Genomic DNA, 16,844 nt, shown 5'->3' with positions numbered 1-16,844 from the left:
CAGAGACGCTCAGTTTTGGAAATGGATGGGGTCCACAGGGAGCGATCCTTTCTGGATAAAGGGGTCGCCAAGGAAATCCCCGTCCTGCAAACCGGAGGGACTATGTCCCCTTGGAGACGGCTGTCCTGTGCCCTGTGCCTGTGGCCACCGCCCCAGAGGATGCACCAGGCGCAGCGCCCTGGAGGCGGCCACGAGTCCGGCCTGGCGCCTCCCCAGAGGGGCAGTAAGGTCATCTGCCCACAGTTCCCCACAGCGCCAGGGCTCCGGCTGAGCTAGAGGCACTGGCTGGGCTCCAGGGATGCCTCCAGCTGCCCCACGGAGATCAGGGGGCCCAGCTGCGCGGGGGCGCTGCTTTCGGGGGGGAAAGTGACCAGGTCCGAGTTCTTGCTCTCGCTCTGGTCACTGTGCTGCTTCTTATGGCAACGCAGAGAGTCGTCCCTGACGAAGGAGGCGCCGCAGATGTCACAGCGGAAGGCCCGCTGGGTCACAATTTTGGCCACGTGCTGGGAGCCTCCCTCCCGCGGCCCTTCTCTGCCCTGCGGGGCCCGGTTCTCCGTTTTGGCCTCGTCCTTGTGCACCTTGTCAATGTGCTTGGCCAGGCTGCTGGGCCGCTTGGTGTCGAAGCTGCAGAAGTCGCACTTGAACGGGCGGTCCTTGCAGTGCACCCGGCTGTGCACACGCAGCGCGGCTGCGCTGGAGCAGGAGTAGCTGCACTCCGGGCACTTCTCCGGGTGGTCGGCCTGGTGCAGCCGGCTGTGCTCCAGCAGGTCGGCGCGGTCCTGGCCCTGGAAGGTGCAGTGCAGGCACTTGAAGGTGTGCTTGATGCGGATGTGAGACTTGAGGTTCGCCTTCATGGTGCAGCGCACGTCACAGAACTCGCACTTGAAGGGCTTCTCCCCCGAGTGCACGATCATGTGCCTTTTCAAGTCCGAGCTGATTTTGAACTTGGCGCTACAGAGCCAGCACTGGAAGGGGGTGTCCCCTAGCAACGGAAGGTGCATTTCTATTAGAGCAGGCAGGCAAAACAGAAGGCACCCCCACACCCCAACATGCAGCAGAACACCCGCCTTGGCGACACTGCCCATGTCCTCCCAACAACCAACACCAGCTATATCTGACCCAGCCCTCACCAGCCCCTGAGTGGGCACTGCTACCCTCATTTTACAGATGGGGTAACTGAGGCTCTAAGTCAAGTAAGGATTTGAACCCAGGCATTGTGACACCCAAGTCCACCTATGAGGAGACACCTCAGGTTTGAATCTGAGCTCTTCACTTGACAGCACAACACTGAACAGGGAAGAAAGAGAGACGTGATTTAAGTGACTTACAACGGTTCCAAATCAAGCCAAGACAACATGGCGGCAGGGAACAAATAATGAAAAGCCACAGCCTTCTCGGCACCCTGGGAGGCACTTTTAGTTCTTCTGGAACTAAAATGGTCCCAAAGGGTGTTTTGTTCTTTTGGAAGCTACTGGTTTAAACAATGTCCGTTGACGACAAGCCGAGAATCTCACCCCATACCTCCATCGAAGTCCAGAGCTCCCAGCAGCCAGACACTGGGTGGAAAGGGCGGCTCCCCACTCCGCTTGCCTGCCCTGTGTCTGCTGCAGCGCAGCTTTCTTAGTTTCAAATGTCAGTATATTTCCAATTACTTGCCATCTTCTCGGTGAATTCATGGAATTCTCGTTTCGTGAACTTCCTCGTGAGCCTCCCAGCCCCGACCTGTCTGTGCCACGATGGGTGGGTTCTATCATTATTTCTCTCAAACAGGGAAGGAAAAGCTCTTGGCTAAGCTAATTGCTAGAACTAGAGGTTTGTGATTTGCAATTACGTGCTGCTGGTTTTGCAGTGGGCTTTGGAACTGAGGCAGGCAGTAGGGGTTTACGTTAAATGACCAAAACACCTAATTATGCATCAGACTTTTATTTGAGAATCAGCTTTTGCTTTTTGACTGCGGCAGTGGGGGCTCCTCCCCACCTGGGGGCTACACAGTCAAGTAGGAAAACCAGCTGTCAGACTTTCACCTTGTAGGGGAAGCTGCTGTCCTGACCAAAGGCAGCGCCAGTGCCCTGTGCCACCCCAGGCAAAGGTCTCGACTCACCCACCAGGGCACTTACGCTGTATGTGCTTGTGAGTTGACGGAGGCTAAGGGAGCAGAGGACACGAGGGCATGGGCGGCGCAGGCTCACCTGTGTGCGAGCGGAGGTGGACGGTGAGCTGGCTGGAGTTGCGGCTGGCATAGGGGCACAGCTGGCACTTGTACGGCCGCTCATCCGAGTGGATCCGCAGGTGCTTCTTGAGGCTGCTGCTGTCCACGGCCGCGTAGTCACACAGGTGGCACTTGTGGGGCTTCACGCTGGTGTGGCACCGCATGTGCATCGTCAGGTTGTCCTTCCGGCTGAAGCACTTGTCACAGAACTCACATTTGTGTGGTTTGTCGCCTTGAAACACACAAGGAGGATTCCAAGTTTTAGGGGCTTCCTCGACTAAGATGACTGCAGAGATGTGGCTGGGAAAGCAGCCCGGGCACACGGCCTGCCCCTCCTTCTGTCCAAATACCCAGAGGTAGAAAGAGACAGCAGCCTTTGGGAAGTGAGAAGGTGTGCCATTCATCGATGGCTCAGAAACGCTGACGAATCCTAAGGGACAGACTAGATCAAGGCAGACTGGTGGAGTAAGTCATCGGCCAAAGCCTTTTGGGAAAAATAGGAGGGTTACAGAGGGATTCGGGACTAGAGGGGGCAGGTGCAGCCATCTTGGAATAGTCTTCTAGCTCATTGTTGCATGAACCACTAAAAGAACATCAGGTCAATTCCGCCCCTCCCTTGTACCAAACAGCAACAGCGCGTGCCCCCAGGCTGCTGGGGAAGGAGGGGGCCTTATGCCAAGGAAATGCTGCTGCAAGGGCCCCAGGTAGCTAGAGATGCCTGGAGACAGAGAGCCCCCCCCCCCCCCCCCCCGCTCAGAACACCCACTCCAGGCAGTGTACTCCATCTCCCCTATTGAACTCCAGACTGATGATGTCCAAATAAAAATTCATCTACCTGATAATCGAATGCTGGGGCTAAGGCAGCACCAGGAAGGCATGTCCAAGCCAAGCACCTGAAGTTATCATAGCAAACGCGCAAATGGACATTATGGAAATGAAAGCTGTAGCGGTCAAAATCACACTTCCAGGAAGTACGCAGCCCAAGGGGAACCTAGCCTTGGAAGAGACATAGTCAGAGAGTCTCCCAGAACACTCACCAAAAGAAAAAAGGGAAAGCAAGAGGCAAGTTGGGGCATGGAGCTACTTCTAGCCATGCAGGACTGAGCAGAGAAAGTACTAGTTTGCAACACTAAAGCTGTGGTCCCCAGGTGGGCTGTCGAGAGGCAGGACAATTTCAGGAGCCTAAGAATGAAGAGATCTTATAACTAAGAAAAATGCACAGAACCTTCGAGACGACACGGGATGCTGGCAAGATTAGGACAGCAGTTCCCGAGTTCTATAGAAATTATTTTAATAGAATTTTACCCTTGAACTATCATTCCCTGGGAAAATAGTTGACAGCTGACTCAGGCTATCACATTTGAAACACACAACATCAGAGAGCAAGTGGGTAAGACACAACACAAGGAATAAAATGGAAGACTTATTCCCAATGCAGGAGAGAACCACCCACCAAAAAAAAAGGGTCACAGGATAAAAATCAAACGAAAAGCTAGCACAACAAGTGCATTAAATTCGCCTGTTAAGAACTTAAATTACATTTAAAAAAAGCTTAGGGCCTCCCCTGGTAGAGCAGCGGTTGAGCGCTGGGTTACGAAGCTGCCCGCAGCCTCTGCAGCGCCTGTTTGATCCTGGCTGCTGGCGAGGGTCCCACATGGCGCGCAGACCTCTCCTGCCACCGGCTGCTCCCCTCGGCAGTGTATTTCATCAGTCTGCCTGTTCTGCTCCCCGCTCTGGCTCTGGTGGATTCTCTCACCCTCCCGCGCTTCTGACTGTACCCAGTGCTTGTATAAATAAATAAATAAATCTAAAAAAATAATAAAAAATAAAAAAAGCTTAAAGTTTTTAAAATAAACAGATAAAAATGACAGTCACAAGTAAAAGCAGCAAAGTCAATTTTATGATTAGGTAAAACTGGAATCACGATGAAAAATTTTATACTGAAAAAGAGATGAAACTTACCAAGTAGATGTGAACTAAACTTTTCCGTGTTTTACAGAAGGGATTTTCAAAGACAGCTGGAAAGTTTCAGCACGTATTTTCAAACTTTTTTTGGTTCAAGAATCAAAACCAGATTATGGACACCCCAGAGATGGACAGTGAGGGCACTGTATGGCCAGGCCTTGAGCTTGTCGAGGTTTTCAGGTGAAAGTTCAGAGATTTAACTTCATTTTACTTATTTATTCATTTATTAAAGATTTATTTATTTATTTATACATGCACTGGGTACAGTCAGAAGCGCGGGAGGGTGAGAGAATTCACCAGAGCCAGAGCAGAGAGCAGAACAGGCAGACTGATGAAATACACTGTTGAGGGGAGCAGCGGGCGGCAGGAGAGGTCTGTTGTGCCATGTGGGACCCTCGCCTGGCGGCCGGGGATCGAACCGGCGCTGCAGAGGCTGCAGGCAGCCTCGCAACCCAGTGCTCAACCGCTGCGCCATCCAGGGAGGCCGATTTAACTTCATTTTAAATTAAAGGACGAAAGCAAGCAACGTGCAGCCTGAGAAAATGCAAGGAAGAAAGGAAGATCTTCAGAAACTAACGAACAAAAACAACACAGAAGGGAAGATATAAAATCACATCACTCTCAGGGTATTTGCTGTCCTCTTTCCCACGACGACAGCACCTCTGGATCCCTCACTTCAGGCTTGGACACGTACCTTGCTCTGCCCGTGAAATACGATCAAAACTGAGTCACCCCTGGGCAACTGCTTGGCGAGCTCACGTGTGTGGCACTCACATCGCCCATAACATTCTAGAACGGGGGTTCTTTACTTGGGGATTGAGATAAAATTTAGGGGGGAGGTCCAAAATCTTTATTGGAATTATATTTCGATTTCCACAACCTCTGAAATTTAGCATTTCTTCCAATTACAAAAGCAATCAACAACCCACATTTAGGGGACTCCCTGGTTTCCTAGGGATTAAGTCTCAGTGCTGTCACCACTAAGGCCTGAGTTCCATTCCCAGCCAGGGAGATGACCCACAGGGCACAGCAGACCTCTCCTGATTCTCCCGCTGCTCCCTTCAGCTGTGCGTTTCAGTCAGCCTGCCTGTTCTGTTCCCTGCTCTGTCTCTGGTGAATCCTCTTACCCCATGCACCTCTGGCCACGCCCTAGTTCTTCTATGCCAAAAACAAAACCAAAAACAAAACCAAAAAACCCCACACTTAGAAAGGTATTAGACCCTCATCCACACACAGGGGTCAAGTTCACGCCACATCACATCCTTCCTCCCTGGAGCTACTTCACAGTCTAGAAGGGTCACCAGGTCCTGACACAAAGGGCAGGGCTTCTCGTCACCACTGTGTGGCCTAGTCACTGGGTGAGGAGGGTCTCATTAAAAGGCAGATCTCTTAGTCTTGACAGAATTGACACCAGGTTGTCTAAGTACAATGTGATGATGTAACACACATATGTATTGAGAAACGATTATTATAATAAGGCTGTTTAATACCCACCACCTCTGATAATTGTGTGTGTGGTGGGAACAGTCAAGTCTCCTCCCATAGCTACTTTCAATTCTGTAACACACGATTGTTAATACCGCCCAGGACAGCCCTTAGATGCCAGGACCTGTTCTTGTAACTGGACCATTTGACCAACATCTCCCCACTTCCCAAGACGAGCTCACAGAAGTAACAAAACGCGGTGTCTGGTCCAGTGGGTCTGGGGTGAGGCCTGAGAACTTGCATTTCTAAGATGACCCCAGGTGAAGCTGGCATGTCTGGTCTTTAATCACACCTTGGGTTGCAAGGACTGGTGTACTAAAATATCACACTCTCAACATTTTGATAGCAAATGTCCTGAAATACTTTCTAAAAACATGCTTTTATTATATTCTAGAGCATTCTGGGACATGAGCTTCACAAAATTGCCAGGAGTCCTCAGCAGGGGACAGGTCGAGAGTGGCTTTATCGGGAGTGTCCAGACAGAGGCCACGCTGCCGGCTGGGCCAGGAGAGGTGACCAAAAAGTTCAGGGCTGGGACTGACCCTGGGGGACACAGAGCAGCCTTCAGGAACCCCGGAGATGGACACACAGCTTCACCTGTGCCGTTCCTCCCCTTTCTCTGAAAAAGTGCTGCGGGCTTGTTTAATCCAACTTTCAATGAACTGCCTAGTAGCAAAGGCAGTTTGCATGCCTAACTCCATGACTGATTAATCCCGACCACACCAAATGAAAAACCACAAGCCTGTAAGTTCACGTCACATCACATCCTTCCTCGTTTAGAAAGCTCATTTAGAAAGCCTGACGGCACAGGGTCATCTTGAAAAGACACTTGAAATTCAACCGCCATTCTTGATGGAGGAAAAAAGTTCAAAACCAGAGAAAAGACAAAACCATTAAACCCCACACCGACTGTATAAAGCTAGAAGAAACCTTTTGGATCTCTGGGGTCTCGACGCACAGATAATAACAGTGAAACGAAAGCATCCCCTTAGAGTCAGAAGGGACTGGTTTTCCTTCAGTGCTGGGCTTCCTCCCAAGGCCAAGATCAAGCAGAAAGCGAGACAGAGGAAAACACATTCGTAGGAGATACTGAGACAATCCCAAAGCATCAACTTGAACCCCCGGGACAAACAAGCTACGATGCCACCCCCTTGCTCCCCCACCCCAGTCTTCTCAAGATTAGCACCCCTGTCTCCCTGAAACGCGAGATGGGAAGGAAGGGAGTGGTGAAGGTCACATTAAATTTCAGTTGACGCATGGGATTTCGCGACTCACTATCTTAACACAGTACCTTCCCCCTAGCCCGACGAGGAAAACACGGCATTTGCACTTTATTGCTTCTGGGCTTTCCACGAGAGTATTAACATTTTATTTCTTAGGTGGCTGCCTGCTCAGATCCTTTCCACGGGCGTTAATTATCTTGATTTGTAGGCTCTGAAATTTCTGCCCTGTGTTGCAAGTTCCTTCTTGTGGGACACTTGTGATAAGCTCTAACTTTGATTTACTTGTATTTAATCTCTCTTCCCTTTTGTGGTCTGATGCCAACTGTTTTCTTCTCCCTCAACCAGTATCTATCTGTCTACATTTGCTAATGGTGACACTTTTTTTTAAATGTATTTTTGCATAGAAGAACTGCGGTGTAGGGCAGAGGTGTGGGGGTGAGAGACTCACCAGAGATAGAGTGGGGAACAGAACAGGCAGATCTACTGAAATACACTGCTGAGGGGAGCAGTGGGCGAGGTAGGAGAGGTCTGCTGTGCCATGTGGGTAGCTCCCTGGCCGGGGATTGAACCCAGGTCCTGGCAGTGATAGTGCTGAGACTTAACCCCTTGGCCACCAGGGAGGCCCCAGTGGTGAGACTTTAATACTGATCTTAATATATCGGAATTTGTGGAAAGGTGAGGTGAAGGCTTGAAGGCCTTTGCCCTAACAGGCCGAATGTCCCAGCCTATTACATTTGTCACCTGCTCACCTGGCCCACCTCCCCATGGCCTGAAAGCCTCCCCATTGGGTACTGAATGTGTGCACCCAGGTCTGCTTTATTCAGCTCCCTTCCAGTTCTGCTATCAGAATGTTTGACTGACAGCTACAGGGTATTTTAGGTTCCGATAAAGCAAGAGTTGGGGCTACTTTTGTGCTTTCACTCTTCTGAATGAACTTTATTATCCAGAAGGCAGGGGTCAGTGGTGGAGGCAGGGGTGAGAGGCAGGTCACCCGTCATCAGAAACACCAACAATGGGATTTATTCATCTTTTACTATAATGATTAGAAAACATGAAAGTCAAATATTCAAGGTATAAAAGGAGAAAGTAGTTGATATTTTTATATTTTTAAACCCTCTATCCAGAATGGACTGTGATTTTTCTTTTGGCTGAAGATTTTACATAGGAAAAACAGGAATAAAGTATTTCTATTCTACTCTTTCTCCTATGCCCCACTTATATTTTCTATTGTGTATTTAAAACTTGGTGTGTCCTGAATGGGAGGAAGAAAAAAAATGAGCATATTGAAAACACAACAGAGGTTTAGTCCAAGCGGAAGGCCTGATTTTCCCAGGCTTCTCCAATGGAATCACAGCTCATCTCCTACCTTCCCCCACCAGGTGCTCGGAAGCCTGCCTGGGGCTGCTCCAGACAATTCTGGCTGAGTCTACACAAGGCTTTTCATGACACTATGCAAATGTTTACCTTTTGCGTCTGTCATGAAATGCCAGCTCTGACGTTTGCACTGATGTGGGTGTGATGTTAGGCGGTCCTGCGCAGGGCTTCACCCCAGGGCCTGCATGCGCACCCTGGGAAAATTGCCAGTGATACAAAGAGATGTCCTGATATGCAGCAGGAACTACCACTTGGATTAGTTCTGCCCCTGCACGAGCCCTTCTAAAGTGCTGCTTGGTGAGGCCCGAGGACGCGCAAGGTACTGGGGTGCAGGCAGAGCGCACGGGCTCGGGGAGGAGGGCCCGCAGCAGCGCTGCTGGGAGAAAAGCCACTTAATCTGAGAACACCATTTAGACCTCAGTGGGGAAAGTGCCCCCCTTTTCTTAGTGCCCCCCCCCCCACCAGAATTGGTTATGGGGCAAACACTTTCTTGCAAATGATGTCATCTTGCCATTTCCAGGAAAGTCACCAAGTCTGTAACGCTGTCATTGGAGCTCTAATTTCAGAGCTCGCATCTACCATTCTGTGCCTGCAGTTCCCAGTGTTTAGAGTTTTCTGATGAGATCGATGTGAATGAAAGCGATTGTTTTCCTGTGGCATGATGACCCGGGCAACATTTAGAAGAAATACCTAAGGTGGCAAGCCAGGGTTTTGCAAATGACCAGTGTGATGTGTGAAGAACCAGGCTCGGGAGGAGCTTCTCAAAGTACAAACAGACCAACGGGTTTTAGTTAAGCAATTTGAAAAGTTGGTGGGTGCCATGGATCCCTGCAGCAGATCCAGAATCCCTGCAGCAACTAATCCAAGAGATTACCACTGGTTGTCTTTTGGTATAGTATGAGAGAAAAATATTATGTGGAAAGGCTGTCAGAACAGGTCCCACTTCCCATCACACCTAAAGCAGATTTACTTCATCTACTTCAAGGAAAACACATGGTCATGGGCGGAGGGAGACAGGCGTGGGATCCACCTAACCATGAAGCCAAGCACGTTGGCAAAGCCATAAATATTGCCTCTGGTTCCTGTTGTTTTTGAAAATTATTTCCCATAAAAATGTTAATATGGAAGAGGCTGTTACTTTTAAGTGACTATTTGAAAGTTTTGCTTTTAATTTTAACTGTCATAACTACAAAGTCTCCACGGGTCCTCAACTTTTAAATGCAAAAGTATCTGGAAATAGGGGTTTGAGAACCACTGCTTTACCTCTTTGGCAAAGGTCCAGCTCAAGTCCAACATACATACGTGGTCACCCCACCTCCTGCTCATGCCTGGGGTAGAGAAGCCATTTGGCTCATGGAGTAGTTCTCCCCTCCCCCTCGGTAATAAAACCTCCTCTTCGGGGCTGCACATGAGCACAGATTCACACCTCCTGTCCAGGGCTAAGAGTGGCCTGTGACCAACTTCTGGACACATGGGTGGGAACCCAAGCGAACTTCTAGGATATGCCTTGAAGTGGCAATGTGCCAGCTCAGACCATGCCAATGAGAGCTACAGCCTTGGGACATCAAAGCAACAAAGTAAGGGCCAGAGTCCCTGAAACCATGGGGTCGCCTGCCACCCCAGCCTGGACCACTTTATCATGGAAATATTTCCACTTTAAATCACCATTAGTTGGGTCTCACTATTCTGCTAATCACAGGGACGCTACCTCCGGCGCATGCCCCAGGAAAGGGATGCTCTGCATTGCTCCCATAAGACATAAGAGACAGGCCCCTGCCTTTCCCTCTCTAGGTCAACCATGGCTCCGACTGACACCCGCTAATTCTTCATTGTAGGGGCTGCCAGGAGCATAGGGCTTGGCAGCACTGTGGCCCCCACCCACCAGGTGGCAGCGGCACCATCAAGTGGTGTGACTCCTTGTAGCACCGGTCAGCACTTTGAAGTTGCCTCAACCTGCCCTGTCCTTAGGACCTCCATCCTTGTTCCAGAGGCTCCTGCAGCCTTCTCCTCCAAGGCTCAGGGGGGAGCCTAAAATTCCCTCACTTAGAGGCTTTTTGGGGAGCCATCCTTCCCAGGTGCTACTGCTATAGCAAGTTGTCCACTTCCAGCAGACTACTAACTGTCCAGGAAGCTGCCCACTTCATGATGAAGTGCAAGAATTTTACCTGGGCTTGTGGTTGTCCTGCTGGAAACTTTCCAGCAGCCCCTGCTTGAGGTACTCATGGCTAAGTTGTAGTCCAGGGAGGATGTTATATTAAAACAGCTGGTGACCCCAGCAAGTGACCTTCAAGAAGCTTATTTTGCTAATGTAAGATGACCAAGCCAGGGGGCCTCTGTGGAGCCCCCCAACATCCTCACATATCCAGCTTACACCCCCTCACGGCTGTGCTCTTGCCCTTCCCACTGTCTGGGAAGCGTCCTGCTCTTGTCTGGCCACTCTACTTAGCTACCTTGCAGGGTCCTTCTGGAAAGCCTTTCACCTCCAGCCTACACGGAATCCCCCAACTACAGGTTCTTCCTGCCATGGTCCCAGGCACCCTCGTAGACTAGCTTTCATGCGGCGCCATCCACCCACCTTAGGGGTGCGTGTGTATGTCCTTTACCTACCCGTGTGGATCCGCAGGTGGCGGTCGAGATCTTTCATGCCATGGACAGTTTTGAAGTGACAACCTACGAGATTAAAAAACAGCTCTTAAAAAATATATAACTTAAGAAGGAAGCGACTGTGATTCTGAAGTTCTGGTGAGTCCCCAGTGGGCTCCGGAGGCCACACGACAGCTAGACCCACAGGGGCGCTCGGGTCACAGTCATGGGCTGATGCTTTACCTGGGTAGCAACAGTTGAATGTCCTCTCTCCAAGGGTTGCTGTTGGTTCCCTGGATTCCGAGGAAGGAGCCGTGATGGGGGCTTTCTGGGTGTCACTGCCAGCCGTGGGGGGACAAGGTGGTTTTGGTTTTGGAACATCGTTATCGAGTTCTGAGGCTGAAAGCAAGACATGAAGAGTTAATTTCTCAAGTATCAACACCACGGTTCAGGCTTAGAGCAGGTTTGGGCTTGCTTGAACTTCCTTCACCATTTTGCAAGAAAAGAAAGTACATGACAGCCTTGTCCCACCCTAGACTCATTAACGTTCTCCTCTTACCAGAGGCTTCTGGGAAACGCAGGAGCCACGAACATGTGACACGATAGACGCAAAACGTGGCAGCCAGGCACCTCAAAGGACATAGAGATCTGCTTTGCAAAACAATGTCCCAACCCCATCACGTGCCAACATTTTTGTAAAATACAACAATTAGGAGAAAAGTAAACGAAGGCAAAAATGCAAGCTCAAATATTATGATGAGCTGATAAGAGCCGGAGGCCGTGGCAATGTCAAGCTGTTTTTATCTGCTCACTCCTGATTTCTGAGATTCTGTCTGTAGGGTAAGTGAAAAAGCAACAGGCTTTTCTGCCCTCCCACCATTAAGGTTGATGATGGATCCCTGCAGTCCTGAATGCATGCCTGATGGCGGGCCCCTGGAGTAGGGTGTGGGCATGCATCGATGGGATTCACCTGGGCTGAGAGACTGAGCTTATAAGGGCAGCATAATAGGGACGCCAGGGGAGCCAAGAGGAGAGCAGAACCACGAAAAGCAGAGAACCATGATAAGAACCATGATAAGAACCATGAGAGAAGCAGAGAGAAGCAGAGAGAAGCAGAGAGAACGCCAGAGAGCCAGAGTGAAGACTTGCTGGAGGCTGGGAGGCCTGCTAGCCTCCCGGCCCCCCAGTACCCCTGCCAGACTCCCAGCCTCCCAACACCCCTGCCTGCCATGTACCTGGTAGTCCCAATAAAAGCCTGAAAAGCCACCAAGGGCTCCAGGACTCTCTCCTCCTTCACCTGTCTGCTGGGATCATAGAGATCCTGTGCAGTGTCCTATCCTGCCGTTACACTCTCTCAATTCGGCAGCAGGTTGCAGACCATACTGCAAGCACCCCTGCTCTCCAGGACAAAAATGTAGTTGTCTCAACAAATAATTTGCAGATGGAAGGAAAAGGTGATTAAAGACTTGAGGTGGTCTGTAGTCCCAGGATTCTGTGTGGATCCTGACTTATGTATACTCACAAAGACACTTGGGTCAGTGAGAAGTATGAACATGACTTGAAAGTTTGATAGAAGGGCCTCCCCGGTGGTGCAGTGGGTTGAGTGCCGTGCTGTGAAGCTGTCTGCAGCCTCTACAGTGCGGGTTCGATCCGGGGCCATCAGTGAGAATCCCACATGGTACGGCAGACCTCTCTTGTCTGGCCCGCTGCTCCCTTCAGCAGTGTATTTCTGTCATCTGTCTGTTCTGCTCCCTGCTGTCTCTGGTGAATCCTCTCACCCTCCCATACAGGCCTCTGGCCTGTACCCCAGCTCTTGTAAAAAATAAATCTTTAAAAAAAAGAAAGTTTGATAGGAGATTTAAGATGTGGAAATGAAATTAGAGTTGTTAAACACACTCTCGGAGTGTAGGGATGGATTATTTATGACTTGTACATACGTCTGATTTGTTTCAAAATAATCCAGGGCAGGGGTGGGGAGGGTGAGAGTTGCACAGAAGATGCAAATTTGTGGAATAAGCTGATGGAATTAACTAAAGCTGAACAATGGGTAGGTGGGATTTTACTGTCTCAGTCTACTTTTACAGTAAGTTTCAACCAGCAAAAGTCCCATTTCTGTGGATTAAGTGGTCAGGTGATAACTTCATAGGTTCAATCTCATCACAAAGGTTTAAACATGTCTAATACAAAGACTAATTACTCTTAAAGAACTCTCATGTGGTTTATCTCCAAATACATTGAAGCTAAGGAAAGAGCAGCCTGACTAAGCCTGAAGTCTTAAGGTGAATTCCATTTTCTCTGACACTTCTCTTACCAGGAGTTGCGGTAAAGCACACTGCAGGGGCTTCATTTCTGGCCAGTGGGTGGTGGTGGGAGGTTTCCTTAGGTATGTGCTAGCTGTGTGACCATCCTCAAGTTACTTAACCTTTCTGAGCCTCAGTTTACTCATCCATAAAAAGGATAACAGGCCTACCCCAGAATTGGAGCATTAGAGTGAACATGTCAATTCTCAGTGCCCTGCCTGTGCTGGGAAAATGCTCACCAGCTGAGTGGAAAGGGTGGCAGCTGTACCATCCCAGCAATGGTGCTTGAGTTCCTTAACTGGGTCTGAACAATGGACTTAGTCCTGTGACGTTCAACTAATGTATTACCCCCAGGGGATATTGGGCAATGTCTGGGGACTCTGCTTATCATGATGCTGGATGCACATGTGTGCCTGAGTGACTTAAGCCCCCACACCATATCAGATTCACCTGAATTGTGGGTCCAAAGTATTTTCTCAGGCCTCACCGCAGACTTACTGACAATGAAAGCTAGATCGCAGGTACTTGCCTTTTTTGGAACATCCCAAGTGAGTCTCTAAGTCTTTGCTTCTCAGAGTGGCCCCAGAGCACTGACACTGGCCTGATCTGGGAGCTAGTTGGAACTGCTGTACCCTAGTCAGGCCCCATCCCGCCTATGGAATCGATCTGTTCTTTAACAAGATCCCCAGGTGATTCCTGTCACATTCAAGTTGGAGAAGCGCTACCCTGAGCCAGCGCTTCTCACCTGAGTGCATCAGATCACCTGGAGGGCTTAACTCACAGGTGGCTCAGGTCCCACCTCTCCAGCTCAGGTTCTGAGGCCTGGAGTGGAGCCAGTGTTTTTCATTTCTAATAAGTTCCCTGTTGATGCCGATGCTGCAGGTCTGGGGACCACACTTTGACAACTGCTCTGTGGGAAAGATAACTGGCTCTGAAGAGGTGACCCAGGTCGCAGGGCTGGAAGTTATCAGCTCATTAGAACCACCTTTGTCAGCTGTGAGTGTACAGTGCCCCACAGAGGAAGACACCCCTTGCACACTAATCCACATATTAAAAAAAGAAAACCACCCAATTCCCAGGCTATAATCCTACAGAAACCAAAGAAAACTGAAATTTTGCGAGAGGTTGAAGGATAGTGGCTTAGGGAACTGACAAGGAAGCAAGCTGGTAAGTTTCACATTCTGCTTCTATCATTTATAGAAGATAAGGATAAGTCACTTAACTTCCCTGTTGCTCAGTTTCCATGTCTGTATAATGGGGATTATGGTCCTAGCTCATAGATTTAGATAAAGTTCTTCTTGCATGTATGTAAAAGAACCTTTAACTATTTGTATTCACTGATGTGTCACATGTGAGCCACCAGATTCTCAGAGAGGGAAATGCATTTTGCAAAGCAGACCTGAAAACAGGCAGAAGTGTGACCTGTGAGCTGAAATGATAAGCAGGGGGCCAACACTCTAAGGGCCCCGGGGAAGAATGTGAGAGGCCTTCCCAAGGGACTGCACAAGGTTTGAAGTCCACTCTCCCCTGAAGGTGAGACCCTTCCAGTGTAAAAGCGGGGGTGCGCCATATTTGGTAGTAAAACCCAGCTTAGCAGCTTGGGCATTTTAACCCCAGAGAAACTCCTGATGTTCTTTTGTAACATGGTTTTCCTGTCCCCCCCCCCCCCCCCCGCCTCCCCCGCTCTGGTGGTGATGGAAATCTACCAGCTTGACCATACCCACTGTATTTCCTCTAAAAGCTATGAGTTGCAAAGCCATGTGCCAATTAAGAGTAGCCAAACTTAACCAAGGCGGGCCTCCTGCTAACCTGCAGGTCAGCATCCCAGAAGGACAGGCAAAGCCCTCCCTGCCTTCCGCTGGGTGGGCAATGATGCTGGGCAACAGAGCACCCCTCCGCATCTCCAAACCCCCCAACTCCTCAAGCTGCCCGGCAGCACCCTCTGCAGAAATAAAAAGTAGCCCAGGGCACACGCTTTAAAACACCAGGCTGGGGTTATCCAGGAGTTATCTTTTATAATCACGTCCTCCCAAAGAGTCAACAGCCCCAATTCTTCACTTATAGAGAATCCGGGGAGCCCCATTCCAGAAGACCCTTCTCTCTGTGACTTACCTATCTCCAACTTGGGCAAAGGGCAGTTAGGGTATTTTAGTTATGGTTTCATCCAACTAAGCTTTAAAAAAAAAAATGAACTACTCATTTAGGAGAGGCTCCCGCAGGCACTGCACCCCTGGCCCGGCTAGAGGGCTGAGTCTCCTGCTGCAGAACCGGGGAAAAGTCGACCAGAGTTAGGGGGAGAGCTTAGGGTAAGAAAAGTCTTCTCTCCTTCCCTGTGCTCAGAAAAAGGCGCCAGCTCTCCAGAAGAGGGGGAAGGAGGTCGAAGAAGTGCCCCAGAAAAAAACTACCTAATCAGAAGGGGCAGCACCTTAGAAATGCAGATTGCTCGACTCCTCCCCACCCCAGAGATTCCGAGGAGGGGGGGCGGCAACCCCAGGGCAGCCTGAGGAATTTAGCCAGTCAGCAAAGCTTCCTACCCGAGGCTCCTCGGAACTGGGGGCTCCCCCACGCGCCTGGGGAGAAGCACTGCCCGCAGGACACAGAAGTCCAGGGTCGCCCCGCCACCATCGCCCCCCTTCTAGCACCGCTGGGGTGAGCTGCTAAGTTGGACCGTGCAGCGCCCTGCTCAGCTCTCCCTCGGCCCCTCCACTTAGCTTCGCCTCATTTACTGTGAGAGGCAAAGTCCTTCCTGGAGCCCAGGAGGGCCCCATCCCCTCTCCGACGCCCCAGAACCCCGCCAGGACGCCCTTCCCGGGCGGTCTGCACCGCAGCCCCCTCGCAACCTTCAGTCTTCACTCGACGGGGCCCCCTCCCCGTACCCCACGGCTCCCGGCCCTGCTCTGTTTCCCCGAGCACTCACCCCTGCGCCCCGCACGCTCCAGCGCCCTATCTCGCGTGCCATCTCCCCGTCCCCGCCGGGCCGGCGCTCCAGGAGGGTCGGGGTTTTGTCCTGATTCCCCAAAGGCTGGCCCGGGCCTGGCACCAGCAACCCCTCAGTTTCCAGCTATCGCCCCCCTCGCCCCCCATGCCCAGCAGAGGTAGCGGGCGTGGGTCTCTGGACGCCCAGCTTCCAGGGGCGCAGCCCCAAAGAGGTGCCGGCGCAGGATGCCCGCGCGCCCCGAAGACAGGCGCCGGCGGCGCATCCTTCCCGCGCATCTGGGGGGCGAAGCGCGGCTGACCAGCGCCGGGGGGCGCGGGACTCGCAGGAATGCAGCGGGAGGCGCGCGGTGCACTCCAGGAGGTGCGCACGTAATTCACAAAGGCCGGGGGGCCAGGGCGCACAGGCCCCATCCTGAGGCCCGAGGCGCGCGCTGCCCGCGCCCGGGCACCCGCCCGCCCCAGCCTCGCACCCGAGAACCTGCCTCCGGGCCCCGGCGGGCGCCCCCGGCCACTCACCTGGCGCCCCCGCCGGCGCCCCGGCCGCCCCGGCCACGTCCCCGCGCGCGGGCGGCGGCACAGCGGAGTTGAGGTGCTGGGGCCTGGCCTGCTTGCGCCGCGACATGCCGCGGGGACCCGCGTCCCGGGGCGCCCCTCCGAGGGGCCTGCGTCGCCCAGCGAGTCCCGGAGTTGGGCGCTCACCCCCGCCCGGCCGGAGCGCGCACGTCCCGGCGCTTCTGCGCTCCCGCCGCGCGCGGCGATTTATCAGCA

The 16,844-nt window shown here is 51.6% G+C and overlaps 1 protein-coding gene across 1 annotated transcript in view; it reads right to left on the bottom strand.

The window, feature by feature from the left end:
- Positions 1-272: 272 nt before the first annotated feature.
- The window catches only part of ZFP64 (ZFP64 zinc finger protein), a gene marked incomplete at both ends in the record, with an annotated part of 66,081 nt that continues 49,509 nt past the window's right edge, over positions 273-16,844 (bottom strand). The window contains 4 exons of the mRNA XM_084247044.1: positions 273-982; positions 2,190-2,441; positions 10,864-10,926; positions 11,083-11,238. Coding sequence (XP_084103170.1) covers positions 273-982; positions 2,190-2,441; positions 10,864-10,926; positions 11,083-11,238 — 1,181 coding nt within the window. The remainder of the gene's footprint in view (positions 983-2,189; positions 2,442-10,863; positions 10,927-11,082; positions 11,239-16,844) is intronic.

Source organism: Talpa europaea (assembly GCF_964194135.1).
Source record: "Talpa europaea genome assembly, chromosome: 11".
Taxonomy (NCBI): domain Eukaryota; kingdom Metazoa; phylum Chordata; class Mammalia; order Eulipotyphla; family Talpidae; genus Talpa; species Talpa europaea.
Note: the sequence above shows the minus strand (reverse complement) of the source record. Positions and strands in the feature narration are given on the sequence as shown.